Raw genomic sequence first — 27999 nt, forward strand, 5'->3', positions numbered from 1 at the left:
GAGGGGTGAAGTGGGAGGGGCTAGAGGGTTAAGGGGAGGGGTTGAAGGGTTGAAAGAGGGGGGGGGGCACCGTGACTCTTGCCAACGCATCGTCGTCATCATCAGCCACGATCATTCCACTGCTGGATGAAGGAGGTGTCGTGGGCGTGCACGCGTCTCTCTCGAGAATGAACGTCGCTCCCAGCCCCCTCCCTGCCCACACATGGACAGCGCGGAGAACTAAATAAATAAACTACTCCACGCGTTTTCGGAGCATTCAATAATTAAACAATGCCTCTCTCTCTCTCGACTGTACGTTATTGTGCGCGTGTGTCGGCGGATAGGCGGTGGCTGAAGTCTCGTTATTGTTCTGCTAATTGTCATGCATTCATTTTTTTTCGTCGCGTTTAAAGTCGCTCAACTCTCGGGTGGGTCCCGTCGCTTTACCGAACTAGATAACGGCGACTGGAAGGAGTTAGCGGGGAGCTAAATGTAGTCACTGTGTTGAAGTTTTATATCATGTAGTAGTTCGCGCGCGTGCGTGTGTGCGTGCGTGTGGGGAGCGGTGGGGTAGCGGTTAGCGCGCTGCGCTACGACCCCGGTTCGATTCCCGCTCGTGGGCCAACGCCGGTGACGATTCTCTGAACCGGTTACTTGGGGCTCTCTTTCCCCTAGGTCGACTCAACCTCAAATGAGTTACCTGGTGCGGCGTGTAGGAAAACAGCGCCACTGGGGAGACAAAGGCGGCCGGGGCGTGGTTGCTGGCCACCCCACAGCCCCCCCCACGTGTGCCCGCGCCGTCCTTCATAAAGGTGCTCGCTAAACGCACTTGCCCCTACAGGCTACACGGGGGATCTTTGTATTTGTACGGGCGCGGCGTTTAGCGCACTGCGCAACGCACCCGGCGAATCCGCGGTTCGCTTCCCGCTCGCGGCTCACGTCAGTGGCGAGCCGATATATCATAAATCTTGTGCTGGGGTCTTAATAATGATAATGAGTGCGCTGTGTTAACAACAACAACAAAAACGTTTACCAGCACGTGGGAGACAAAGCCGGACGGACGGTGCGGGCGTGGTTGTGACCATACCACCGCCACCCTCATTTAATAGGCGCTCGCTAACCAGCACTCTCTGTAGGCTACACGGCGTGGGGGGGTGGTGGTGTCTTTGTCCTTTGTATGAGTGTGTGTCATATACTATAGGGGTGTGGTGGCCACTTTGGTGGCTGTGGGCTCCTGGGGCTCGTGGGTTTCGGGGAGGGAAGGAGAGGGGGGGGGGTTTAGTAGGGGCTAGCGGCGAGCCTACAGCTCATAGTCAACTACTCGCAAGATAGAGCTGGCGTGGTGGGGGGTTGCCTTTCGTGCTTTGCGTCTGCAGCAACTGTGCTGGCGTGGGGAGTCTTGTTAGCCTCGTGGGGAGTCTTGTTAGCCGCGGGGATAGAGTTGGGTCTGTACGCGTTAGGGTAGAGGAGTCTAGATCTCTTGATGTCGGGGTGTAGCGCTTGCCGGTTAAGGCTAGGTTCGGGGTTACAGATCGGGTTAGAGCGCCTTGGTCGAGTTCGGGTTAGGTTCAGAGCTCGCAGTAGTAGGAGATAGGATCCAGGGCGAGTACCGCACCACCAGGAGTCATCGTTTATGTTTCAAGCGCGCACCCTTTTGGACATCCATCACTGAAGGAGAGCAATGCTGGCGTGAGTGTGGACCTCATTCTACATCCGTCAATTGTCACGAATAAGCAAGCTGTCGCGTGCTCTAGCCGCTCTCCTTCCAGTACGGTTCTTCTGAAGAAAAAAAAAGAAAGTTTCTCGGGATCAAGGTTCGATCCCGGGTTACCCGGGGGGTCAGGAGGTCAACAACGTCAGCAGCAGCATGGAGCCCCTGCACCCGGCCCAGGTGACCGTCCGCGCGGCCGCGGGTCGCTCCGTGAGACCCTATCGCAGCGAGCTGGCCTACCTGCACGCCATGAAGGAGGACCTCGCCCAGTGGCTCAACGTCATCTTCTCCGACGTGGCCTTCGACGTCTCCGCCGACAACTTCACGGCCACCTTATCGGCCGGGTGGCCCCTCTGTCGCCTCGCCAACGCCGTGAGCCGCTGGGCCCTCGACTGTTCCCGTGCGCGGGATCCTGGGCAGGGCTCGAACCCAGGTCTCGGGGCCCATGGGCTGCCGTTGAGGGGTGTCCCCACAGAGCTTGCGCTCCCCGTGCCTTCGACGTCCTCCTCATCCTTTAGTACCATCTCGAGTTCCAACAACAACACCTTCCTAACCTCCGCCAACACCACCGGTTCGTCGCCCACTTCATCATCATCGTCGTCGTCCTCTTCACTATTCTCATCATCGTCGTCCTCGAGTAACTGGAAGAAAGGTCTGAATCAGAGATCGTGGCGTAAAGACGAGGAGGTTGATGTTGAGGAGGAGGAAGAGGAGGAGGAGGTGGTGGACCAAGACGATGTTGAGAGGTCCAACGGCGTCATGGAGCAGAGGGCCACTTTTGCCGCTCGAGATCGGGTGGCGACTTTCTTGGGCTGGTGCCGCTCGGAGCTTGGCATTCCAGAACATCTCACCTTCGAGACCAACGACCTCATGGAGGTCGGGCGACAAGAGCGGCGAGGGGGCGGGGAACGTCAGGTGGTCTTGTGCCTCTTGGAGGTGGCGAGACGAGGTGCCCGAATGGGGGGCCCTGCTCCCGAGCTGGTCATGTTGGAGAGGGACATCGAGGTGGCCGAGGCTCTGGCCGCTGGCCAGGAGGTCCCAGTGGCCGGAGTCGGGGTCGGGGCGACAACGAGACCAAGGAGTTACGATTTCAAGAATCTCGACCTGATGGTGAGTTGAGTTTGTGCGCGTCGTTGTGGACTGTCTAATCATATTGCAGGGGTCGCGATACAAGGTGTGCGAAGTTAGTACCGCAGTGGTTTTCATGCGGAGAGACTGGACTGAACTCTCAGCTATCGGAATGTGGTAAAGGCGCAGCTCGGCAATTACTTGCTCACGCTACTGCTGGAGGAAGAGCCTGCACTAGATGAAGCACGGGACAGCCCCTCTCTCGATGTTGCGGATCAACGAACTATGAATTACATCGAACCGACAAAATCGATACGGGTGCAAGTCCATTGCGCTAAACATTAACACCACGGCAGCACCTCAGGAATGTGGAATTTCCACAGATGGATGCTAAGGGCCACGTTCTGAAAGTCACCACGGATATTTGTTTGAGCAGGAAGACCCTGTGGTCATATTATGTACAGTACTGTGAGCAGTAGTCGATTGACAGATTGTTGTGGAGGGACTGGCCCCCGGCATACCAATGTGGAGATTTCAAAGAATGTTTTATCGATTCGCGCACTGTTTGAACAAGGACCGATTTCGACCACAATCTAAAAAAAAACATGTAAGTTTCCGTTTACTGAACATAGTTGGGGCCTGAACATGGCACAGTGGTCTGCCCTTGCAAATACTGTAACGTATACAGCCTGATGCGGGCCATACTTCACCAGGCTGGTGAAGGCGGGCGGCATCGAAGTGAGGTGCAACAATAAACGTTTGTGGCACTGCCCTCTAATACCCAACAGCTGCCAAGGCGTGGCAGCAGGCCCGGAACGCCTGTCAATCATCAATCGTGGTGGTCCGCACATCCAAGCGCTGTCCAGGCTAAAAAAAAAATCCTGCTTAGCTTCAGAGACATTCCCGTATATTTTTGTCATAAGGCCAATACAGTCAGTACAGTATGGATAAATTCCAGCCCCTAAGGGTCATCAGAGTCCACTTTGCAACGTTGAAGTGCGTTTGTCATGCTGAGGAGCCAGACACTTGAATGATCACAATTAGAGGTTATGGTCCTTAATGGTCACTACTTTCAAGCATGGTCGAGTGCCGCTGATATATATATTTTTTGTCAGATGTTTAACTCAAGCGGAGACACGCGTGTGAAAATAATGGGGATTGTTGCTTTGTATCTGATATTGACAACCTGTCGCTTTTGTTGCGGAGCAGTGATACAGTGGTTAGCTTAAACTATTAATCCGACGCCCCGAGTTCGATTCCCGAGCACGGCAAACATCAGTGGCGAGTGATATCAGAATTGGTCCACTGCCCTCCAGCTCCACCAAGCCATACTGACCAGCGTGGTGAAGTATGGTCAAAGAACCCCCGTGCCCGGACATGAGGCCCTCATCCATTTGTGGATTTAGAATGAAGAGGGTTTTCATAATGTATATGACCTTCATCTGTTTATGTGCAGTACAGTAAATGTCCCATTGCTCACAGTGTGGTATACATTGCTTATCTCAGATGAGTTAGCGGTAGAAATTTCACAATAATTGCCTTTTTTTCCCTAGTGCCATTCCAATTGTGCTATCGGTGGTGTCGTACCGCAAGCCAACAAAGTACCCATTAAACGCTCACAGAACCCAGATTCAAACCCCACATTTCAGCAGTTGTCGGCTCAACGATCTGACCGCTGAACCACCCTGCCTCAACCGCAAAATCCCTAATTTTGAGGTGAGAACCGGAAAGCTACCCTTCAGGGTTGTGCTGGACCCTCGGCAGATAAGTGCTTATTTTACTGACCCTGGAGGAATGACAATGACGATGACAGGGCCGTCAGTAGGGACCCAATGATTCACTTCCCTGTATTATATTCACATTGTGGTGAGAATAATAGTGCATACACAGTGGCCGCCTCTGCCCTTCTAGAAGGGGGCTCTTGATAGCTTCCTTTCGTGCAGTCCCTTCTACCAGCAGTGAGCGTGAACGAAGCAATTGCAGGGCTGCACCTTTGCTTTTCACCTACAGCGGCTGCAAGGGGGCGTTGTGCGAACCAATTACATACAACGTGCATATGTGCAGCCCTTTGTCAATCCACAATTGAACGAGGGGTGGGCCTTTCTACACCCACCATGTGGTTCGTTGGCATTGTTTGACGTCCGCTTCACCACGCTGGTCCTTGCGGGTTGATGAAGGCGGGGGCGCGTTAAATGTCTAGGGCAGCATAGAAGCGCAGTACAACGGTGGATTTTGCTGCACTGTCCGCAACATACAATAATTGTCGTGTAAACCATATCGATTCATAAACATGAGTGATTGGACACGGGTATTGTAATCTTTAAGTATTTATATTAATCGATGGAACGGCGCGCTCACTCGTGAGGCTTTAGCGCGTGATGCCAATAATAGGACCCGTTCTGCCCTAGCAATTAGAGCAATTAAGCTGTATCCTGGCCATTTGCTAATGATAGCCTGTACTCTGCTGATAATGATACACTTTCCTTTATTATTATTATTATTGCTAAAAGTGGGCGTTTGAGACCTGGATTTGTAGAGTTAGAGCTCAGAATTCGAGTCCCGCTAATGCATGTTGCAGATGTTCCATGTGTTCAAGTTAGAGTGGCCAAATTATCAACTGAAATGTATTACATGCGTTCGTGACCCTGAGCTGGTGATTGAAATTCTGTAGGAAAACCACTTTATATTGCATTCAAATTACACTGTACAATACAATTTGGATTGGTAGAACTTATAAACGTGACCGCATCTCAATATGCTGCACAGAAACAGTTTGGTATCTTTGTTTATAGAAAGAGGCAATCGGTCATGGGTAGAGGTAATCAGAACACCTTAGGCCTGGACTTGGAACAGTGGCAGGGAGTCACTAGCACGGATGACTGTAGGAAGGGAATTCCCAGATCATGCAGGCAGCAGACATCAATGAGTGACCTCCCACTGGGCGAAGGTTAACCGTGGGCTTGACAAGCTTCAGCATGAGTTGGTACAATATAAACCCCCAAAATAGACTCATCAGCTGCGTCAGTGGCTCATCAGAGGAGAGAAAATGGGAGTCTTTTTTAATCTCCTCTGTCATTGAATTTCACGTTTAAATTCCCTTTCGTCTTTTTTTCTACAGTCTCGTTTATTATTTCTCTGGTTTTTTTAGATCTCGTTTGTACAATTGTTTTTACACCCCATGTGCCGAAATGTAATATTAGCATATTACATTACTTGCATATCATCACCATTGTCAGCAGCAGCAGCAGCCATGGTCAATCCACTGCTGGATAAAGGCCTGCCAAGGCTGTCACCATCTCCCACAATCCCGCGGTGCAATAAATAAATATATCAAGTTGATACGTACTGACATCGTCCTTACACGAACGATCCGGTGCATGTATCCTGCAATAATCAATATGAATAGATTAATCGCAAGTGTCATCGTATCCCCTGCGCATCACTGCTGAGCATTGAAAGTATCCCCCACACCATTCAACACTCATCTCCACCACTCTCCCCTCCACTCACCGACCTTGCTGCACTTTAACAAGGCAGGATGATTTAATTGGCAGCTGTAAAGGCCCTGAGCCTGTAGCCGTGAGTCGCTGACGCCTGTTTATTCATAACGACGCCAAATTAGGCGGAATCTGTGGTTCAGACGCTGTGGACCAAGAGAAAGACATAAAACACGTGTCTCCATGTGGAGTTGTGCATCGTTTTATGTTTGCGCACGCACTTAAAATGTTACGGCTGTGTGGACTCACGCGGTTGCGCTGCTGTACAGCTCTCCGATGTGTTTTTGGGTTGTGCCGCGTGCTGTTCAGCACGATGCCCGACGTTTCGCACCACATTGTGGGCGCTTTTACGCTTCTACACGTGCCTAAAGAGAAGCACCCGCCACATGGAACGAAACGCCAAACAACAACACGTGGCATGACCCGAAACGCATCATAATTATTTTAGTAGACAGAATACATAGATGCATAATTAATATTTCCCCGCATCGGATGCCTTTGTAACTCACAAACGCTTCGGTTGACACTCCTGGGCTTTATTTTGCCTTATTAACTTCATTGTGACGGCTGTAGGCGAACAATAACGCCTGTGAGTTGTGATCGGGAGTAAAACAAAACGCAAAGTAGAAAGCGCCTCGCCGCCAATGAGCCCCGTGCCCTTTGTGTAACGATTCACGCATTTTCATCACTGGGCTCCCCAGGGGCCACGCCATGAAGTTTCCGTGGCCACCACCCAATTGCCCCTGTGTCACCGCACGCGTGTGTGTGCGTGAATGTGTGTGTGTGTGGATCTGTGTATGCGTGAATTAACAAAGGCAGCCACTTGTGCCACCGCCGATGCCTTTTTATGCCATTGTGTGTATTTTCCTGGCCCGGCACTAGATACCTAAAGCCATGTTCCGCTCAACAAAGTCACCGTTTCCTCCATCTGGTTTTGTGGCGATGACGGACAGCGCTGAATATCGGCCACGGTGTGAGGGGGAGGCACTCATCCAGCTGTGGATCCACAAAGGGCTTTAAATTATGAACAACATTATTAACACTTGTTTGAGAACGAGCACACGTTTATTGTGCAATTGACGAAACTGAATGCTCCATCTCAATGCCAGATGGTGGGACACTCTTAGGGCTGGTCTTGAAGGAGGTTGCATGTCAACCGTTGAGTAGCCGCAGGACCTGGTGTTGAGCTGTAGCGTTGGCATCGACTTTGGCCATGGTTGACGTAGTGATCTTGAATATCATCGTTAATGAGATGTTAGATTATTTATGAAAGCTGAACAGGCCGGGTGCTACTTCAACACTTGCACCAGCAGTGTACAGGCTGAGATGAGAACTTTGTGTGCGTGCGTGCATGTACGCATGTTTATTGTAAATCCAAAATAAGGCATAGTTTACAAAGGCGAGTCGCCTTGTGCGTGAACGCGCTGTCAGTCATGGCGAATGTAACCTTTTAAAGGAAGGAGCTGGAAACTTGCAGTGCCAGTCCATTCGCCACGGTGTCGAGATGTTAACTACCTTCCTTGGTATACAGGAGGTTGTGGGTTCGATGCTTGTATATTTGCAGTTTGCATGTTCTCCCTGCGGTGGCGTGGCTTTTTCTCCGGGTCCTCGGGTTTTCCCCTCCACATTTACAAACATCCGCAGAGAGTATTTGGCTGTTATAAATGTCCACATCATAAGCCGCTTCATTGAGCTATCATTTGTGGCCAGGTCAGTGGGCTTCACCTGGCAAAATAAAGAAAAAAATCGGAGCATATAAATTCCTTTAGATACACACCACGGTTGTGAACCTCAACTCGTCACTGCCCGTTGACGAGTTCCAAGAGTACGAAAGCACTTCAAGTGATCCCTGTTGCGCTAAACAACTGAATCATTGGCCATGACTTTCTGACTGGATTTGGCATGCTAATGAGAGCTAAGAGCACGGCTGGGCTATAACTAGAAAGGTGAAGGATCGTTTCCTTTCAGTTCATAATTGTTTACGGTACGTTCATTCTGTTTTTGGAACCGAAACATGTCGTACAATAACACTCTTCAGATGTGTATACAGTGAGGGGTGGAATGGTGGGCACATTGATTAGCACACTGCACTATGAACCCGATGACCCAAGTTTTATTCCCGAACACGGCTAACATCGGTGATTTCCTGCCAACTCGTACTGTCCAGCGTGGGGAAGTATGGTCACAAATCCCCCAGAACTCAGGAGGATCCTGAAATCACGTCCCAATTTACCGTACTGTACTCGAATTAACGCGGTGAGAATTCTGGAGGTCACCATCAGTCTGGGCCACCACAATGGTACGAAGCAATACAAGAAAACTATGAAAGTTCCGCACAGCTACGAAGCAAATAGAATTCAGCGTAACGAGAAAAAAATACACAAGCGCATTGCGACCGGTGGCCGTTCATTGCAATGTCTGGCGATGTTACTGTATAACATCGGTTGTGTGGGTTTTAGAATGCGGTCATGGAAATTAAAAGTTTACACATCTTTAGTGTGAGTCTGGTGCAGGGGAAAGGAAAGGAGATGGTTGGGGGGGGGGTAGAAGGATTGGGGAGGGTGGGTGGGTGGAAGGATTGGGGTTGGGTGTGTGGCTGGGTGGAAGGATTGGGGTTGGGTGTGTGGGTGGAAGGATTGGGGTTGGGTGTGTGGGTGGGTGGAAGGATTGGGGTGGGTGGAAGGATTGGGGAGGGTGGGTGGAAGGATTGGGGTGGGTGGAAGGATTGGGGTGGGTGGGTGGAAGGATTGGGGAGGGTGGGTGGAAGGATTGGGGTTGGGTGTGTGGGTGGGTGGAAGGATTGGGGAGGGTGGGTGGAAGGATTGGGGTTGGGTGTGTGGGTGGAAGGATTGGGGAGGGTGGGTGGATTAGGGAGGGTGGGTGGCTGGGTAGGTCGGGGGGTGTAAAGTGAATGGGATGACAGTAAAGGAGGCAGCAGATTCGGCCCCTCCACCCCAAAAAAAACGACGTCACCTCTAAGCACCGCGTCGTCCTAGCAACACACGCGTGTGTATTGTATGTCCGTGTGTGAACCCGGCGACCCGGGTTCGATTCTCGCTCACGGCCACCAACGCCCAGTGACGATTATGTGAACCGGTCCTCTGGGCCTCCCCGAGGTCCGACTCAGCCTCAAATGAGTACCTGGTGCAGTGGTGGGAGACAAAGGCGGCCGGGCGTGGTGCTGGCCACCCACCCCCTCGTTTGCCACATCGGTGCTACTCGATACCAGCCACTTGCCCCAACAGTCTGTGCAGGCTATACGGGGGATCTTTGTCTTTGCACTGCACAAGGGCGAGAAACTTTTTTTTTTAAATAAAGTTTTGGCTGCGTTAGCAGCTCGGAGCTTTCACGTTATATAAAAAACAAAAGTGCCCTTGGGTTTGCTGGAGGGCGAGGAACAGTACGGGGACCCATTTCAGCTTTTGAAATTGTACAGTCATGGTAACGATTGTGGACAACATCATCATCTAATAACAATAGGGTTTTTCCCCTTTTTTCTGGCAACAAAACTGAAACCTTTTTACAAGGATTCATATCTGCATTAACCACAATACCTGCAGTCAAAATGCAAACAAAAAAACATACTATGATAATATATGCATTGTCCTTGAAACTGATTGGTCCACACCAAGGGACGGCTTTCTTTTGAGCCTCGACCCAATTAGTCCTCGACCAGATGACGCCAAAAGGCGTCACACAGCTCAAAGACAATGCACTATCAAAGTAATGAGGGCTCGGGGTGAGCATCTACATCATTAGACCTCCTTTGCCAGTACCAAAATGTAATAATAGGGTTTTTCCCCTTTTTTCTGGCAACAAAACTGAAACCTTTTTACAAGGATTCATATCTGCATTAACCACAATACCTGCAGTCAAAATGCAAACAAAAAAAACATACTATGATAATATATGTATTTCGATTTAAAGCTTTCGTGACTGCAATGATTCATCTTCTTTGGTTCTTTCGGTAAGGTCACGTAGAATGAGAATAAAATAATAAATTGATAAAATAAAATAACACAATAATATTATTGATAAGATAAAATAACACAATAATATTATTGTGTTATTTTATTTTATCAAGTTATTATTTTATTCTCATTCTACGTGACTTTACCGAAAGAACCAAAGAAGGGAAAAAATATATGTATTGCCCTTGAAACTGACTGGTCCACACCAAGGGACGGCTTTCTTTTGAGCCTCGACCCAATTGGTACTCGACCAGATGACACCAAAAGCCATCATCATCATCATCAGCCGTGGTCTTATCCGCTGCTGGATAGAGTTGTCTCGCGACAAAACCCGCCCACCCAGCTGCGTGCACGGTGAACGTGGCAACGCTGCGTCAACGTTTGGCAAGTGGTTAGAACCGTTTCGCCCAACGTTGGCTCAACGTTCAATGTTTACTTAAGGTGGGACTGTCGTTCTTAATGGAAATAGAACAGGTGATAATACACTGTCGAAACGTCGTAGTTTTTTTTTCATTTTTATCTTGGAACCTATCTTGCTGTGACTTTACCGAAAGACCCAAAGAATATGAATTCCTGCAGTCACGAAAGCTTTTAAGTCAAGATTCAATACACTGTAACATGGTGACGAATGTAATGTTAATAGCTTCAACAAGTCAAAGAGTCTCCCACGTGTTCGCCATCGTTGTCAACGCACTGCCCGGAATCCTCTCCAGGTGGTCTTCAGAGCCCGGAGGCAGCAGCACATTTCTCGTGTTTTTTTAAGCACCCTGTTACATGTCGTGCAAATTCAGTGGTTGCTTCTCACCACGTGCGATTCAATGCGTGCGTCGTGAGCTCTATAAGCGATGTCCTTTGATGAATCGATGCGTCGTTAACTCCTGCGGCGCATATGCCTCCGAGGGTTGAGGGGAGATCGAGAGACGTATTCCGTTGGGAGGGTTGGATAGGTGAACTTTAAGTCTTAAAATAATGTATTGTATGCAGGGGTATTGTTTGGTCATTCCCGTAGTTCGGCCAGAGAGCTGAAATGTGGAGATGCAATGAGAGAAAAGCCTCTGCCCAGTGAATGCAATTGCATGCAGAAGATGCCTGCAATTTGGTGTCAGCAACATGGACATTCGCAATGGAATATGGAGCTAATATCCACTGTTACACTGCTTCACCCCGACTGTATCGATCACTCTAGTTTTGTTTTTATATGATTATAGTTGATGTTAATGAGTTAATAGAATGCAATGCATGTTAATTATGTGGCATGGTATTGCGTCTCGCCGTCTGCTCTCGACCAAAATCACGTGTGCGCACTGGAATGCTCCCTTTTGATTTTGGCTCCATGCTGGCCCACAGAGAATCACTGTACTGCCAGAACAACTGACCTACCTCCATCATCTCCCACCCACCACCCCTCTCCCTCCCCCCCTGTCTCCGCTTACCCACTGTTTCATCCCTCCTCGTGTCTTACTTCCTCCCAGTGTCTCCAACTTACCCACTCTCCCTCCCAGCATCTCAATCCTATCCACTGTCTGCCACTTGCCCGCTCTCCCTCCCGCTGTCTGTCACTAAGCCGGTATTCTCGCCCGCAACGCCGTCTCCCACTCACCAATCTCCCTCCCACTTAGTCTCCACCGTCTCCCACTGACCCATTCTCCTCCCCACCATCTCAATTGCCATCCACTCTCCCTCCCACTGTCTTAATCCCTGCCACCGTCTCACTCAAACCACACAAAATATATCTCTCCACAGTCTTCAGTAACTCTACCAAATCTCACTCCCGAGTCTCGGTCTTCCATGTCCCTGCCACCTTCCCTCCCTGTCAACCCTGCTAAACTACCGAGATCTGACGAGATGGGCGCATTCCGAGTATATTTTTCATGGTCGAAATGTTCATATATGCACTTTTAATTAACATAATTAAAGTCGAAGGTCAAAAGAGCCTCCCTACTCAAGCGAGGACGGTGTGACACATCCCTGTTGGTGACCCTGAGCCAGTGGTCAAAATTCCACAATCCATGCCGAGGGCCGGTACATCTGATTGACAACCGCTGTGGACTTTCCCACAAAGTGGTATGCAAGTTTTCAATTGGGATGACGGGTTGAGTCAAACCCATCACCTGGAATTCAACTGGCTACTTTCTGATTGTGAGTCAAGCACATTTAACCCAACTGACAGCCTGCCTGATTAACTCGATGGGTGCTTGCAAATGTGGTCAAATCCAGCACAGGGAATGCTGCGGTGTTATTCCTTGGGCTAATCACAGATCAACGTAAGGTGCTTGGAATTACGTACAGCATTTACGTGGTCAGATGTCTCGAATCTATGTCGATTCTTCGATCCCTCGACACACGGATCGCACCGCGCGTGTAGGAGTTGATTTCACAGCCGGTCAGCTCATGATGCAACAATCCATCTAGCTCCAGCACGCGAACTGATTTAATCGCTCCATCTCCGTGGTTCGTTGTACCCTCAAGCATGCTCCCTCCATTGGCTTCCACTCCAACGTTCGTCATGGCCATCGGCCCGTCCAAGCCCAAGGCCACTTTTGTTAATGTTTAACTCGTACTGTATACGATGTACGGTACAGTACTGTATGCGTTTTTTTCTCTAATGCATGAGTGTCCCCTTTTCGCAATCTCCTTCCAAGCATGCAACTCAAGATGCTTGCATTTTTCAGTTTGTGTTTCATTCCCTTCATAAAAGGTTAAACGCTGCGAAGAAGAGCGGGCTTGTTGGGAAGGACGCGTCGCTCAGAGGCTTCGTAAAAGGCCGGTGGCCGAGGCTAACGACGGAACGTCAGCCAAGGGAGGGGACCCGCCAGAGGATCCACTGCAGGAGACAAGTGCAGGTGCTGGGTGGATTGTTACATCGCTCGCTCATACGCAGGCTCTGGGTCGCGAGAGGTGGCGAAGGCTTGGGGAGGCGTTCGTTCCGCAATGGATAGATCGTGGCTGCTGGTGATGATACAAAACATGCAGTCCCGTGCATGCCAGTGCGTGAGAACCAACCGAGATCACACAGTGCCACACTGCCTCTTTCACCAGCTCCCCTCCCAGCATAACCCAGCATAGCCCGGCATCAGGACTTTTACCTGCCATGGCCATAATAGAGAAACGGGGACAAAAGCTTTCTCCTTGTCTCGGATCGGTGTTCTCTGTGTTGTTGGTGTTGTTGTTGACTGATGTCCTTTTAATTCCCGAATGCTAGATTGCGAGAGGCTGCGCAAATGTCTCGCATTTCAAAAGGGCATTCCAAGCTGTCTCCAAGTCGCTGGAGCGAGTGGTGAAGTTGGCTTTTTTTTATCACAGAAGGGCGCTTGTGAAACGTTATAATGTGCGAGGCTTGTCAGTGTGGGTGTTTTTATTTTCGGTGTGTGTGGGGAGCGGTGGTGTAGCGGTCAGCGCACTGTGCGACGAACACGGTGACCCGGGTTCAGCGCCTGCTTATGGCCAATATCTGAATCGGCCAGGGGCATCCCCTCGTTCTACTCAGCTTTCATATTAATAGCTGGTGTGGTGTATGAACATCACCACTGGGGAGACAAAGGCGGCTAGGCATGGTTCTAGCCACACTTCTCCCTGGTGAACCGTGCCGGCAATCATCGGTGCTCGCAAGCAGCACTTTCGCCAACAGTCAACAAAGTCTTGAAAAAAGATTCGACGTTTTCGTGACTGCAGGAATTACTCTTTATTTATGGTCTTACCATCATCAGGTAAGGCCTTAAATAGAGAGAGGGGGGAGGGGCCTCGGCACAGATTCGTTGTCCTTCTGTTTGTCTTGGTGTGTCTTGCTCGGTGTGTCTTTGTGTGTGTGTCTCTCTCTCTCTCTCTGCATGTGTGTCTGCCTTATGTTGTTTCCGTGTCTGTGTTTTATCATTCATTCTTACCTGATGATGGTTGCTTGTGTTGCAATCGAAACGTCGTATTCTATTATTATTTGATTTTATTTTCTACGTGACTTTACCGAAAGAACCAAAGAGTGATCCTCGTCTTGTTTGCACCTGGCAGAGCGAGTGCTGTTAGTGAGCACCTATTAAGAGCAGTACCACCGTGCATGGACAGCACAGCCGCAAAAAAACATGACCCCCCCCCCACCCCCAATTTTTCCAGCTTCTATTTGCAAATCGAACGAGGCTCATTTAAGGGACCGGGCTGGCCAGCTTGCTTGTCACATCCTGTTGTGCCGCCCCAAGCATTATTTTTAGTGTCTGCCATGCTTGTAAACACCTGGCTCCCTTGTCGTGGCCGAAGGGATTGCCGTATATGCTCCCCAGAGATTAAAAAAAACCCATCCTTTTCCGATCACTGCTGCAGGCTACTTCGTCTGCTGGAGGCTCACCCACGCTTTGATTACAGGCCACTCACAGTCTTCGGGAAAACAAAATCAATGGGACGAAAGGAAAGTGCTTTAACGGGCGGGTTTCCTGCTCTCAGGGGCGAGGACCCGTGAAATTAAAACCACTCCTCCTGTTAGGAACCGTGTGCTGTCTAACGGCTCGGGCTGAGTGGCAATGATTGCAAAGCCGTTGTTTTAAAAGACGCAACTTAAAAATCAAAGAGTCCTTCGTCTTATTTGGTGTGGAGGTGGGGAAAATTGTTCCCAAATTGTATCCCGATTTTGATGTCAGCGTCGTGCCTTGTCATGAGATGAAAGTAGTATTTGGATCTCACGCAGAGCAGTTGCATCTCTTCATGTTCGAGACCAAGGAAGCGGACATCGCAGAACTGTTCCTGAGATTTCCGTCAAGTGATTTTTGTTCCACGCGGTCAGGAATGCATGTTCATGGCAGTCAAATTGATATTTTCATTACCAGAAGTGGAAAAATTTGCCACATTTAATTACAGAACCAAATTTTGTGGCAGTTTACTTGCTCAGTCATTGGTTGACCGAGCTGAGACCATCAACTCGCTTGAGGTACCCGGTATAATCACAGGCGGTGGCTGAAACCGGGATTCGAATCCAAGATCTCACCGGTGCCGACTTAGGCACCCACCCGACGGCCACCTCAATAACCACAGAACCCTTCCATTGTAGAGACGTGCCTGATAATAAGCTCTCGGCATGTAGACTGAAACGTCGGGCATCATTGCGGCAACAACCCGAAAACACGACGGAGAGCTACGCGGCACATCCGCGAAACCCTGACGCAGACACCAATGCAAAGGCTTACGCACGAGGGGACATGGGCTTCTGCTATAATGGACATGGGTATAATGTGATGGGGTGCGTGAGTGCTCGTCAATTATTAATGGGATGGTTCGAAAAGGGCTCTCCTCCCCATTCACGCGACCCGACCCGGGTGTAGTTTTACCGTTTTACCGTGTGTGTGCTGCTGTTAATGTTCATAAGTGGCTTCGTGAGTGGAGTAATGTGATGGAGGCTTTGCGATGATGTCGCTTTACATTACCCGTGTGTGCGTGAGGATAATTGCGGTCTGCACTGCGGGCAGCAGGAGCGCAGCACAGCGCTTAGCGCGCTGCTACAAACCCTGCGACCTGGGTTCGATTCCCGCTCACGAACAATAATAATGGCGAATATTTCAACCGGTCCTGGATCTCCGATAGGTCGCCTCAAATGAATACCTGGTGCGGTGTGTGAGCATCACCACTCGGGAGGCAAAGGCAGCTGGCCGTGGTGCTGGCCACCCAACCCTTTCGTGCGCTGTGCCGGCCTTCTTCATTGTTGCTCGCGAACAGCATTTGCCCCAAAAGTATGCTACAGGCTATATGGGGGATCTTTATCTGTATCCTTGTTCCTGCATGCAGGTGCGCAAAGCGGTGAGCGTGTGCACCTGCCCGGCTCAGTTCCCCGTGCGACGCGTGGCAGACGGGAAGTACCGCGTGGGAGACTCAAGCACGCTCATCCACGTGAGGGTCAGTGACCAACCCCCACGGCTACCCACCGAGGAATGCCTTCATTATTATGTTGTCACAGTGATGACAACAATGACACTTCCAATGATGATGATGATGACGATGATTTTGGGAGTGGTTATTATGATGACGATCATGATGGTGACGATGTTTTTTGAAGTGGCGATGATGATGATGATGACAATTATGGCAGTGATGATGGTAACGATGATGACAGTGACAATGATGACGCCACTTGACTGCCCCGCAGATCCTGCGCACCCACGTGATGGTGCGTGTGGGTGGAGGCTGGGACTCCCTGCAGCACTACCTGGACAAGCACGACCCTTGCCGCTGCATGTCCTCGGGTACACCAGTCTCTCTACCTGCCTGCTCACCCACACGTACTCCCGTTCACCCACTCACCCACTCTCCCGCTCTCCCGCGCTTCCATGCTCACGTACTCTCCAACTCACCCACTCCTCGCCCGCTCGCCCGCTCACTCTCCAGCTCACCCAATGACCTGCTTACCCACTCCCTGGCTCACCTGCCCACTCGCTTGTTTATGATTGATTAGGAACGATCAAACACGTGGAGTAACCGATAATAAGTCGCAGTTAACGAGCACCCATCACATCTTTATATTCAGAATTTTATTCCAATTGTATAGTCGTGTAAAGTGGGGCCGTAAGAGATGGCGACGGTGGCATGGGAAGGCCTTCATCCAGCAGTCAATAGACCACAGCTGTTATATGTTGATAATTTTAATTATTTGACCAATATTAAATTTTGCCAAGTTATTTGTTATTTCACACTGCTTTGGATTCACACTGTTACTGCGATACACGCATCGCGAGGGCGAAAGTAAAACCTAATCGATTTGCGAATTCACGGTGTGAATCGTCAAATCCGCTCCTCGCAGGGTCAAGGGTTAATGCGCTGCAAACGCTTTCTCTCGGGTGGCTGGGCTAGGCTGATAGCGGTGTTTATTTTGCGTTGCTTTGTGTCACTTGTCAGCTCACCGCCGGGTCTGGCAGCAGCAGCAGCAGCAACAGCAGCAACAGGAGACGGACTTCCCGCGCAGCCCGCCCTCGAATCCGTCGCACTCCTCCCCAAAGCGTAAGGCGGAACCGAATCAGGATCCACCCTCGCGGAGGTCAACCACCCGGACGACCCCATCGCTGTCCCGGAGCTCTACCCCGCTCAGGTGACAAACGCCATCATTTTCATCAGTCGCCATCGCCGTGTTCGATGGTTACTGTCATCGTCATTGTTGCCATCGTCGCGCTCATGTTCATCACCGTCATCATTCTGGTTTTTGTCATTGCTAATCATTGTTGTCAACATTCTATAATTCATCACCATTGTAGTCAACGTTGTTGTAATCGTTACCGTCATCATGTTCAACATCATCATCAACGTTGTCTTCGTCTTGGTTAATAATAAGAATAATTGTCAGTCAACATCTGGACAAAGGCCTCCTCATGCCGCATTGGCCATCTGGGTTGTTTGGCCATACTTCACCACACTGGTCACTGCGGGATGACATCACGAAACCGTGAGAAAGGGCCGCCAGCTTGGGGAGGGTTTCATCCAGCAGTGGAGTGCTGATGAGCCATTGGACCACCTCTAGATACAGGAGACAACTTAACCGAACGCTTGCGCCCCACGGGACGTCACCGGTTCCCACGTCCCCTCTCGCTGCCTCCAGGTCGCCGGCAGAGAGGCTCCGCGTGTCGCACAACGGCCCCTCGAGCCCGAGATCCCGTGACCACAGCGCACCCCCAACCAGGGACCAAGCGGATGGGCGGGGACCCCCGCCGGCCAGCAACGCCAGCAAGGGGGGCACGCCCAAGACCCCTTCGCCCAAAACCACAAACCGCGTCGCTGCCGCCCCCGCCGCCACCCCCGCCGCCGGGACCAGGCCTCACCGGGACAAGACGCCGCGCGGCTCGCCGCCGTCGGGCATCGCCGGCGTGCCACCTGCGGGCCTCCGCCAGAAGGAAGTGGTGATGCTGGTGAACCGCGAGAAGGACGGTCACCACCTGCTGACACGGCTCGAGCCGCGGCTGGCGCCGCGCCGCGGCCGCTCGCGCCCGGGAAACCTCCCCGGCGCCCGGCACGAACGCGGCGACGGCGCCGAGGACGAGTCTGCTTCGGCGACGCCGCCGCTGCTGAGCCCCGGGTGGAGGAGGGCGGCGCGGGACGATGGCGGCGGCAGCAGCGGCGGCGACGCCGCGGACGGGCTGGGCGACAGCGACCGCTGGTCCCGGGCGTCGGCGGCGGCAGGGGCGGGGCCCGCGCCGCCGCGGGCGAACCCCGACTCGGCCTACGCGTCTAAAAACTCGTCGGCATCATCGCTGGTCACGGCCCGAGGCGTCGGCGGCAACCACGGCGCCGTCGAGCGGTCTGACCAGCCGGTGCGGCCGCGCTCGCCGCCACTGGGGTCCGCTTTAACATCGGCGAGGCTGCGAGCCGGCGGGGCTCGCAGCCTCGCTGCGAGCCCCGCATCGCGGCCGCCCCCGATGCGCCGGCAGAGTGGCGGCCCGACCCCCAGCCGGGTGGAGCAGACGCTGCGGCTCGTGCGCACCAAGAGCACCCGCAGGAGCAAGCGCGATTGGCAGCCGACGGCGGTGGTGGTGGCGCCGGGCGACGGCGCTGCGAGGGCTGGTCCGCCAGATGGAAAGAACCGACAGCAGCGGCCGGTGCTGAATGGACGCCCAATAAAATCACCACAGAAGCCGGGCAAGGCGCGGTCGGACACTGCACATGCGGCGCAGAGTGCGACCGCCAATGGAGCCCGGAACGTGGAGGAGACACCGACGGTGACGGCGACGGTGGCTCCGTTTCCGGAGCAGCAGCAGCCACGGGGCGCGGGGCAGCAGCAGCAGCAGCTGCGGCGGCCCGACCGTGTGCCGTCCTTCTACAAGCTGAAGCTGCGGCCCAAGATACGTCCTCGGACGGACCGCGTGCCCGATGCGTGCCCTTCCCGGATCCCCGCCCCCAACGGCGTCCTTCCCAGGAGTCGCCGGACCCCGCCGAGATCCCCGGCACAGACGGCGTCGCCGGCGAAGGGCGCGGCGCGAGAAGGAGCCCTGGGTCAGGAGGCCACGAGGGATGAGGTTGCCGACGAGTCGTGGGTTTAGCGATATCGCGGTGGCTGCTTGCAAGGTGTCTTCTCTGAATTGACGAGCACGGGGAGGCTGCGGTGTCCTCTGCTGGGGGGGGGGGGGGGTCCTGAGCCAGTGGTAGAAATTCTACGTTGCTGTGACAGCGATGAGTCCCTCCAGTGAGGATAGGTTGCTACCTCCTGAAGTTCATGAAGCCAGAGCATATCTTGGGTAGAAGAAGAATAAGAATGTATCACAATACCGGAAGCAGGGAGAACTGCGTGTTGAGTGGTTTATTCTGATTTTATTGAACAAATAACAATAACCAGGGCTTTTGTGGGCTGGGAAAGAATGACAGATGTGACAGATGTCCCAAGAGAGCTGCGTCAAACAGAGGACAATCCTGGGAAAACCAGGACAGGTAGCAACCCTAGGTGAGGATGGTGAGAAGTGAAGATTATTATTGCGATGTTAGTGGTGGTGATGAGAAATGACCAATGGGTTGTTTTCATCGCCATCAGCGATGGGTTGTCCAGAGTTCCATGTGAGGAACCAGTTTATCCAGATGCAATCGATCGTGATGACGACACTGATGATGTTGACGTCGGTGAAAATTGTGATGATGATCATAGTTTACTAAGGTTGTGATAATGGATGCAAAAAACACCCGCTGTTGCCTTACCACAAAGTGGTACTTGCTTTAGTTAGCCTAGATTGGTGGTGGTGGTGGTGATGCTGAAAAGCTGTGTCAACCCCATACCAGGATGTAAACTGGTAACCTCCCGTGTGAGACCAGCTCTGCTACTACAACTGATCCCTGCCAAGTACAACAACAAGAATAATAATACTGATAATATTGATATTCCTTTATATTACCAGGCAAGCCTCACTGAATCTCAACACTTTTTCTTGAGAGTCCTGAATGGAGAAGATGTGGAAAATGTCCTTAGCCGGTGACAAAAACGTGGGCAACAACACTGAAACACCCAGAGATACATTATAACAATTATAATTTTCAGCCCTTTCTCAATCCACTACTGGATGAAGGCCTCCCCACGCCGGCTCAATAATGACGATTGTTTTTACCATACTTTATAAGGCTCGTCAATGCGAGTTGGTGAAGGTGAGCATGGGCCCTGCACCGGTTCAGAGAGATAATATCGCTTGCAACTGATGTTAGCCGTGTACGGGACTCGAACTCGGCTGGACAATTCTAAAGCGCCTGCGCGTTAACCCCCGCCCCCCCCCCCCCCCCCACCGAGCACCCTGAGATGAACTGTATAAAAATCTACCGTGACTTTACAATGCCTTATATATGTATAAATAATATATATAGAAAGAGCAAGTTGCTATTCGAGATAGCCAAAATGCATTGTCCGTTGTTGTCTTAGGACCAGCTGCTTCTTGCGGAAGCTCTCATTCTTGCACTACGTATTTATTAACGTCGGGGCGTTTGTCGTGAGTCTATTATATACTGAGTTGTGTTGCTGGGTGCAGAGTCACAGCATCGAGGCTGCACCCACGCTTGGGGTGAATTTTTCACCAGGCAGCTCGCTCGCTCGCTCCTCTGCTACTGCAACAACGACGGCAACAAGCTCCAACGCATATCGACTGGCAGCTTGCATCGTGTGCGGTGGGGCAATGGCACGTGAGACCGTGAGACGGCGGGACACTGGTGCGATGAGACAGAGGGTACATGTAACGTTGGGATACCGATACATCGATACAATGCGGCGTTTGAAACACTGAGACAATGGAATAGCAGACAATGGAAAACTAGGACAATTGGACATTGAGACAATGAGACACTAGGATTCTGAGACAGTGGCACAACGGGACATTGGGTCGTTGGCACTGGGACAATAAAGCAAAGACATTGGAACACTGAGATAACAGGGAAATTGGACAATGGGACACTGGGATATTGGGACACTTGGACAATGAAGCAGCAGAATACCAAGACAATGGAACAGTGAGACAAAGGGGCCCACTGAGAGTGACACCAGCAACCATCCTCAACCAAACACACAAAGACAACGATCCCCGCTACAGCCTTAGACTGTTGGGACACGTGTTGTTAGCGAGCACCTATGAAGGCTGGCACGGCACACAAGAGGGTAGGTGGCCAACATTACACCCTGGATCACACCCACACACACTCAACCACACATGCACTCTCGATCACACACACACCCTCACGATTACACACACACCCTCATGACCACACACACACTCAAGATCACACACACTCAAGATCACACACACACACACTCAAGATCACACACACACCCTCACGATTACACACACACACACCCTCATGATCACACACACACTCAAGATCACACACACACCCTCGAAATCACACCCTCATGATCACACACACTCAAGATCACACACACATCCTCGAAATCACACACACACCCTCATGATCACACACACCCTCAAGATCACACACACTCGAGATCACACACTCAAGATCACACTCGAGATCACACACTCAAGATCACACACACCCTCGAAATCACACACACACACACATACTCGAGATCACACACTCGAGATCACACACACACACTCAAGATCACACACACACCCAAAGATCACACACACTCGAGATCACACACACACTCAAGATCACACACACACACACCATCGAGATCATACACACTCAAGATCACACACTCTCAAGCGTCCCCGATTCTCCAGATAAACCTCGTGTTCCGTCCCAACACGTCCGCGGACGTGCCAGGGTTCGGCACATCCTGCCGCACAGCGCACACCCCCACACCTCCGATTAGCACGGTTGGCTTCGTACGGTGCGAAAGAAGTTCAGCATATACACACAGGTACATGGCTGGGGCGAGTGCCTCCCACCCCCACCGTGCTGCCCACAACCCACGTCGTCTCGTGTCAGCGCTTCGCAACGAACGCCGTTGGCATCCATTGGGTCGCTGGGTGTGAAACGCCTGTGGCCAGCGGGCGTAAAACAACTCGAAGCAAAGACGTCCCTCCCTCCCATCACGCTGACTTGTAGTGGAAACGTTCGGAACGTTTCACCAAGGGTATTCTATCCAACCGACTGCTGCCTCTTTTGTTGTCAGCCTTGGAAAAGAGAGTTTCTTAGCTCAATGGGCTATACTCGGGAAATACCATTTCTGATCCTTCTGAACTTTCTTAAAGTGAGCGCCATGCTCATTTAGGGCCACTGGGCAGTTGCATGAGCCTCTAAAAGTGGATTCTCCCCCCCCCCCCCCCCACTTTGCCATTTTAAGCAATACAGGTAATGGGGATAAAACGAGGCAAAGTGTTTTGTAAAAAAAAACAGTTGTGTAACGCCCATGACAACGTGACAGCCTCCGTGTGTCGATGTTCATAGGTGAGTGGTCGCCTGGCAACAGACAGTGTGGCCCACGATTTATGCTCACGTAGTCGGTGTAAATTTTACTTGGCTGAGCAAGCCGGCTTCAGTTGTCCGATAAAATTTTCCCAAAAAACGACGAATTCGTCGGAAACGCTGCTCAAAAAAGAAAATAGGCGACGTTTCGGGTAATGGCCCTTCGTTGCACATTAATCAATATATCATCATCAGCCATCGTGTAACTGGATGAAGGCCTCCGCATGCATAACAGTCTGGTGGCGTGATGTTAACTCCCTCGCCTGGTATACAGGAGCTCGTGGGTTCGACCACTACCCTGACGCCTGCATATTTTGAGTTTGCATGTTCTCACCGTGGTCGCGTGGATTTTCCTCCTGGTCCTCCGGTTTTTCCCTCCACATTTAGAATCAACATAAGTTTAGAGTATTTGGCTGCAATACATTTCCACGTGATAAGCCACTTCGTTCAGCTATCATTTGCATGGGGGGTCCGCTGTCCAACCTCCACCCCCCCCCCCTCTTCATAGCTCCGTCGGTCCCGTGAACCCTGGTGCAGTTGCACTGCCTGCACACTCGCTAGGAGTCTCAGTTCCCTGGTGGAGCATCATAGTGACTTCCCCAAGGTGGCCGCAGGCGGCCCGCCACGTGCATCGTGGCAAGGTGCACACCGGACGCCCCTTGACAGAGGCTGGCTCGTCCGTGGTGTCAGACGCAGGTCAAGAGGTCACCGTGGACAAAGCCGTTGATGCCACCACCGCCAGATCCCGCAGCTGCTGCACCGTAGACACGCAGCGACCTCCGCGATCTGCCCCAACGGCCTCGCGCCATCTGATTTTAGGTCTTGCCCTCGTTTGCCGGACTCGTGGAGACCGTTCCAATGCCCGTTTTGGTAACCGGAAACCTCCTCCCCCATCCGGTTACACATCACATCATAGTCCCACGCGGCGCAACCGTAGAATCTGTTTGGTCGTGCTAACAACACTTAGGGGCCGTCCATAAATGACGTCACGCACCTAGGGGGGGGGTCAGAGATTTGTGACGATGTGTGACGAGGGGGGGGGGGGTTTGAGAAATGTGACGTCACATCAAAATGCGCAACTTTGATTAAATATAGACAGCACGTTCTACTTAATTAAATAGACTTTTTAATAAATGTTTTCTCCTACAACATCAGAGTGCAGCGGCACATTAATAACGCACTACAATGACAATAGTTTAAAGCGATTTGAAGCATGTTTTATTTTGGGCAGGAGGTGCAAAGCTTTGCGACGTCATATTTGAGGGGGGGTCTGACTTTTTGTGACACCGTGTGACGAGGGGGGGGGAGTCAAAAATCGCGTGACGTCATTTATGGACGGCCCCTTACAAGCCGTGCTTCGTCCCAGACTGCCATATTGCTTATCCTGTCTTCCCATGATATTACTAGCCAGGGGACACGTGCTCCAATGCAATATTTTATATGTCTAATGCAATGTTTATTTTATCTCGTAACACGTAATGGGGAGCGCTTTTCAGGATGGGAGAAAACTGGAGTTGCCTGCGCAACAATCATACGTACGAGGGGAATAACCCTCAAAATTCCGCACGGATAGATTCAAGAATCCATTGCTGGACTGCCATCTCCGAGTCACCGCACGATCGAGCTTATTTTTTTGGGAGTGACGGTGGTAAGTCTTGAGCTCGACTTGGTCCTGCTTCAAAAGCGCTCGATTTTAAGCGAGAAAAGTTTGGTTCGAACATTCATTTGTGACGCTTATAGTAGGGAGGCGGGTTTAGGAGGTGTGTTTCCGTTGGACAGAATATCTTTGTGCCCGCTTTTTTAACTGCTCGAAAAAATTTGCGGGGGAACATTTTATAGTATTCTTCAATGTACTTTGTTTTTTAATCTAGACATACAGTACAACGTCGCATAGCCGGCCGTCACGTATCCATCCTGACTAATTCAACTGCCCGCACTCAAGTGCAAAATTTTGTGCATCGTCTAACTTATTTCCCGTAGACGGTTCACTTATCCAACCTTTTTCACGTGCAGTAACGCATCGCTAATCTCGGGTGAGTTCGCTTCTAAAGCACAGTCAAAGCGATTCCCTGCGTTTTAAAGGAATGTGCTTCTTCCTTTACGTCCAGCATAAATAAAGCGCGAATAGAGTTACCGCCGTTTTAGATGCATGTTCAAATTATCCACCACGTTTTAGTCACCAGTGAGTCGGATACGCGATATTGTATTTCACTTTGTTTTTATATATCTAGATTTTGGGTTTTTTTATAAAATTAAATTCAATCCATCTGTGTAGAAGTTACACGGCGCTGGCAAACAGATGTAAGAGCTAAAGTGTCGGTGGAAATATGTGCTTCTTTGCCAACGTTTGGTGAAAGATAAAAAAAGATAGCCAGGTTTGCAGAGGGGGGGGAAAGTTGAGATTTGGCAACTCTTTCCGTCAGATCGTGGCTGCAACTGCCTTTCTGCTCGCGGCATGAGTCCATAACCAAGGACCGTGTTCATTTGCCCACTCAAGTGCTTTATTGTTAAAACAAGCGAATTATATAAAACATGTTCAACTCGCCACGTCGGTCGTTTACACTGCCATTACACATCGCTAGAAATGGGTGATGGCCGTCGATCCGTGTCCTAACGTCAGACTGCCAGCGAAAGGAGGGAACGCGCCGCAGAGGACGTGGGACACTGCCAAGATGGAACGATGATATTGGCCCGAACGCAGATGCATTGGTGAATCGCAGAAGGAGCGACAGTGTCGTGGTTAGCGCGTTGTGCTATGAACCCATCTAACCAAGTTCGATATCCGCTCATGGCCAACACCAGTGACGATTATCTGAATCGGTCCTGAGTCGCTTGAGCGATGTGTAAATATTGCCACTTCTGAGACAAAGGCGGCTGGGCATGGTGCTGGTCACCCACCCCCTCGAGTGTCGTATCGGCCTTCATAGGTGTTCGCTGACAGCACTTGCCCCCGTAGTCTGTTAAGGCTTTACCGGGGATCTTTGGCTGCATAGCAGAACCGTGGGTGATGCCAGTGGCTTCAGGGGGCCTTCGTGCATCCAGGAGTGGATTGATTATGGTGGTTTATGATGATAACACAAACACATTGGAGCGTGTTGTTTTGGGTAGCAACCTTCAGAGCAGAAAGAGGTCAAATAGACTGTAGCAGACTTGAAGCCAGTCCTAAACAGCTCCTCTTGAGAGACCGCCGCCAGTGATGTTCGCCTACTGCTGCCCAGAGCCGATAAGAAACTTTGAAGCTTTGTTGCAATGTCCTTTCTAAGAGACGGCTCGATCGAGTGATCGATATACAACTTTATTTTTTGTCCGTAACAGGACAGTGTGAATCACCATGGGTGCGGCGAGCATATTTCTTTCCGTTCGCGCGTGACATTTGCAGGATGATATTTGCTTTGCGATGCACAACACCGTATTTTTTTCAGAGGGCGCATACGATGCAGAGTAGAACTTGCAACAACAACGTTGCATTAAGTGCAATTAATGTCATTACTTATCAGCCTGTGGCCTGTTGCTCCGTGAGTGTGGCCAGCGATGTGTGTGCGTGACGTTGACGCTGATATGTGAGTGTGGTGGCTGAGAGACTGTGCCCCGCTATAGGATTGGTGGGTGGGTGGGGGATGAGTGGTGCACAGCGTTATTCTGGGGCTGCCGAGGCCCTCGGAAAAACGTGGTTTGTCTATTGAGCGGCAAATACTCGCGGCAGGTGCGTTTTTTGTATGTACAGTGAGGGAAAAAAGTATTTGATCCCCTGCTGATTTTGTACGTTTGCCCACTGACAAATAAATGATCAGTCTATAATTTTAATGGTAGGTTTATTTGAACAGTGAGAGACAGAATAACAACAAAATCCAGAAAAACGCATGTCAAAAATCTTATAAATTGATTTGCATTTTAAAGAGGGAAATAAGTATTTGACCCCCTCTCAATCAGAAAGATTTCTGGCTCCCAGGTGTCTTTTATACAGGTAACAAGCTGAGTTTTGGAGCACCTCGTGGAGTTGCAAAGATCATTAGAACGGTGAGGAATCAGCCCAGAACTACACGGGAGGATCTTGTAAATAATCTCAAGGCAGCTGGGACCATAGTCACCAAGAAAACAATTGGTAACACACTACGCCATGAAGGACTGAAATCCTGCAGTGCCCGCAAGGTCCCCCTGCTCAAGAAAGCACATATACACGCCCGTCTGAAGTTTGCCAATGAACATCTGAATGATTCAGAGGACAACTGGGTGAAAGTGGTGTGGTCAGATGAGACCAAAATGGAGCTCTTTGGCATCAACTCAACTCGCCGTGTTTTGAGGAGGAGGAGGAATGCTGCCTATGACCCCAAGAACACCATCCCCACCGTCAAACATGGAGGTGGAAACATTATGCTTTGGGGGTGTTTTTCTGCTAAGGGGACAGGACAACTTCACCGCATCAAAGGGACGATAGACGGGGCCATGTACTTCAAATCTTGGGTGAGAACCTCCTTCCCTCAGGCAGGGCATTGAAAATGGGTCGTGGATGGGTATTCCAGAATGACAATGACCCAAAACACACGGCCAAGGCAACAAAGGAGTGGCTCAAGAAGAAGCACATTAAGATCCTCGAGTGGCCTAGCCAGTCTCCAGACCTTAATCCCATAGAAAATCTGTGGAGGGAGCTGAAGGTTCGAATTGCCAAACGTCAGCCTCGAAACCTTAATGACTTGGAGAAGATCTGCAAAGAGGAGTGGGACAAAATCCCTCCTGAGATGTGTGCAAACCTGGTGGCCCACTACAAGAAACGTCTGACCTCTGTGATTGCCAACAAGGGTTTTGCCACCAAGTACTAAGTCATGTTTTGCAGAGGGGTGAAATACTTATTTCCCTCATTAAAATGCAAATCAATTTATAACATTTTTGACATGCGTTTTTCTGGATTTTTTGGTGTTATTCTGTCTCTCACTGTTCAAATAAACCTACCATTAAAATTATAGACTGATCATTTCTTTGTCAGTCAGCAAACGTACAAAATCAGCAGGGAAACAAATACTTTTTTCCCTCACTGTATGTTGAACTTCCTTCGCACCGTACATAGCCAAACCGTGCTAATCGGAGGTGCGGTGGCAAGGCCAACAAACTAAACACAAAAAAGCTGCCCTCTATCTTCGAGGGCCAGCAAACCTGCACCCTCAACAATGATTATGGCTGACGACTTAACTTCTGTCGGCACCAGGGCCCAAAAAAAAGAAGGCGTTTTAGCCCCCGCGTTGGCCTGTTGCCTCACCCTGCCGTACCCCAATCGCGAACGCGTGAGACAGCGAGAGACGATGCATGCGCGTGAGAGAGAGAGTGAGGCAACGTGTGGAGCTATCGTAAGTGCACTTTGCAGCTGTTTGGTAATGTAACTCATATGATAATTATTATGTTATAATCATAATAAATAATAATACTGACG

The 27999-nt window shown here is 50.8% G+C and overlaps 1 protein-coding gene across 1 annotated transcript; it reads left to right on the forward strand.

Moving 5' to 3' along the window:
- Positions 1-27998, forward strand: LOC116950316 (uncharacterized). Its single transcript, XM_076072613.1, has 5 exons — positions 1-2800; positions 15987-16094; positions 16345-16441; positions 17091-17280; positions 17785-27998. The coding sequence occupies exons 1-5, from the start codon at positions 1847-1849 to the stop codon at positions 19217-19219; spliced, it is 2784 nt and encodes a 927-aa protein (XP_075928728.1). The 5' UTR covers positions 1-1846; the 3' UTR covers positions 19220-27998.
- Position 27999: the final 1 nt, after the last annotated feature.

The sequence above is a fragment of the Petromyzon marinus genome, chromosome 38, assembly GCF_048934315.1.
Source record: "Petromyzon marinus isolate PM22_M1 ecotype Great Lakes invasive population chromosome 38, UKy_Petmar_22M1.pri1.0, whole genome shotgun sequence".
In the NCBI taxonomy this organism is placed as follows: Eukaryota; Metazoa; Chordata; class Hyperoartia; order Petromyzontiformes; family Petromyzontidae; genus Petromyzon; species Petromyzon marinus.

Coding starts and splice junctions, on each gene's coding strand:
- LOC116950316 (XM_076072613.1), top strand. CDS start 1,847: ATGGAGCCCCTGCACCCGGCCCAGGTGACCGTCCGCGCGGCCGCGGGT. Junction 2,801..15,986: donor TCAAGAATCTCGACCTGATG/GTGAGTTGAGTT, acceptor TCCTGCATGCAG/GTGCGCAAAGCGGTGAGCGT. Junction 16,095..16,344: donor GCACGCTCATCCACGTGAGG/GTCAGTGACCAA, acceptor ACTGCCCCGCAG/ATCCTGCGCACCCACGTGAT.